We start from the raw sequence: 946 nt of genomic DNA on the forward strand, positions 1-946 counted from the left end.
CGGGAGGCAGCCGCTGGAGGGCCCGCCACGGGGCACCCACCAGGCTCCCCAAATTCGGCGACTGTTATGAGCACATTCACCCGCTCCTTAAAAACCCTCATTAAGTAGGGCATCTGCCCAAGCCTGTCCCCCTTCCCCAACCACAGCCCTAGGTTTGAGCTTTATGGTCCTTGCATCTTGTGGTGAGTGTGTGTGTCTGTTGGGCCAGTCAGGGTCCAAGAGCTCATCCAGGGAGTGAAAATGCCCTTGACTGAGGCTCTCTCTTAAGGGCTGCAGGCCTAGCTGCCGCCCTGGGTATCCTAGCCCCTGCCCTGGCCTCTGGGTGTCACTGTGAGGGCAAAGGCCCGTCGTCACTGCACCACTGCAGAGCTGTATTTTATCTCTTTTCTGCAGCTGAGTGGTGATATCAGGCTCACTTCCTGCTCCCTGTCGGGTGCTGGGGTCCCGTTGGGCCTCCAGCTCCTCCTAGTATCTGCTTCCCTATAGGGAGCAATGGCACTAGCAGCAAACCATAGCGTTGAGCCAAGGGGAGAGGGCGCTCTGTCCAGATGTGCCCACCCCCCTGGGCTCACATTCACCTGGTAGGAGCCACTCTGAGGGTTCAGACCTGGGTGATATGTCTGTAGAAGACACCTGTGCCAGGCTGTTTGCAGCTGGCCCAACAGGCTGGCAGCCTCGGGAGCCCTCACCCCAGGTCCAGTAGCTCCATACCAGTCATCCCCCAGGTGCCCTGCCCCTACTGATGGGCAGGGCTGCTCAGTCCACTAGGGAGCAAGCATCTGGGATCACTCCACTCGTTTTGGGTAAAGTACCTGGTGAAAACGTCTGCTCTGGGGAGACCCAGAACAGGGCTCAGAGCCCGCCCAGCCCAGCCCGGCCCAGTGTAGTGGCTGGTGCTGTGGGCATGTGGCTCCTCTCTCAACATCTCTCTACCAGACAGACTGTC

General features: G+C 59.5%; 1 protein-coding gene across 1 annotated transcript in view; it reads left to right on the forward strand.

The window, feature by feature from the left end:
* Positions 1-930, forward strand: part of FRMPD3 (FERM and PDZ domain containing 3) — an 84,565-nt gene extending 83,635 nt beyond the window's left edge. Inside the window, 1 exon segment of the mRNA XM_027769686.1 lies at positions 1-930. This exon segment is cut by the window's left edge and continues 101 nt beyond it. Coding sequence (XP_027625487.1) covers positions 1-108 — 108 coding nt within the window. The 3' untranslated portion in view covers positions 109-930.
* The last annotated feature ends 16 nt before the right edge of the window (positions 931-946 follow it).

Source organism: Tupaia chinensis, unplaced genomic scaffold, assembly GCF_000334495.1.
Source record: "Tupaia chinensis unplaced genomic scaffold, TupChi_1.0 Scaffold000082_1, whole genome shotgun sequence".
In the NCBI taxonomy this organism is placed as follows: domain Eukaryota; kingdom Metazoa; phylum Chordata; class Mammalia; order Scandentia; family Tupaiidae; genus Tupaia; species Tupaia belangeri.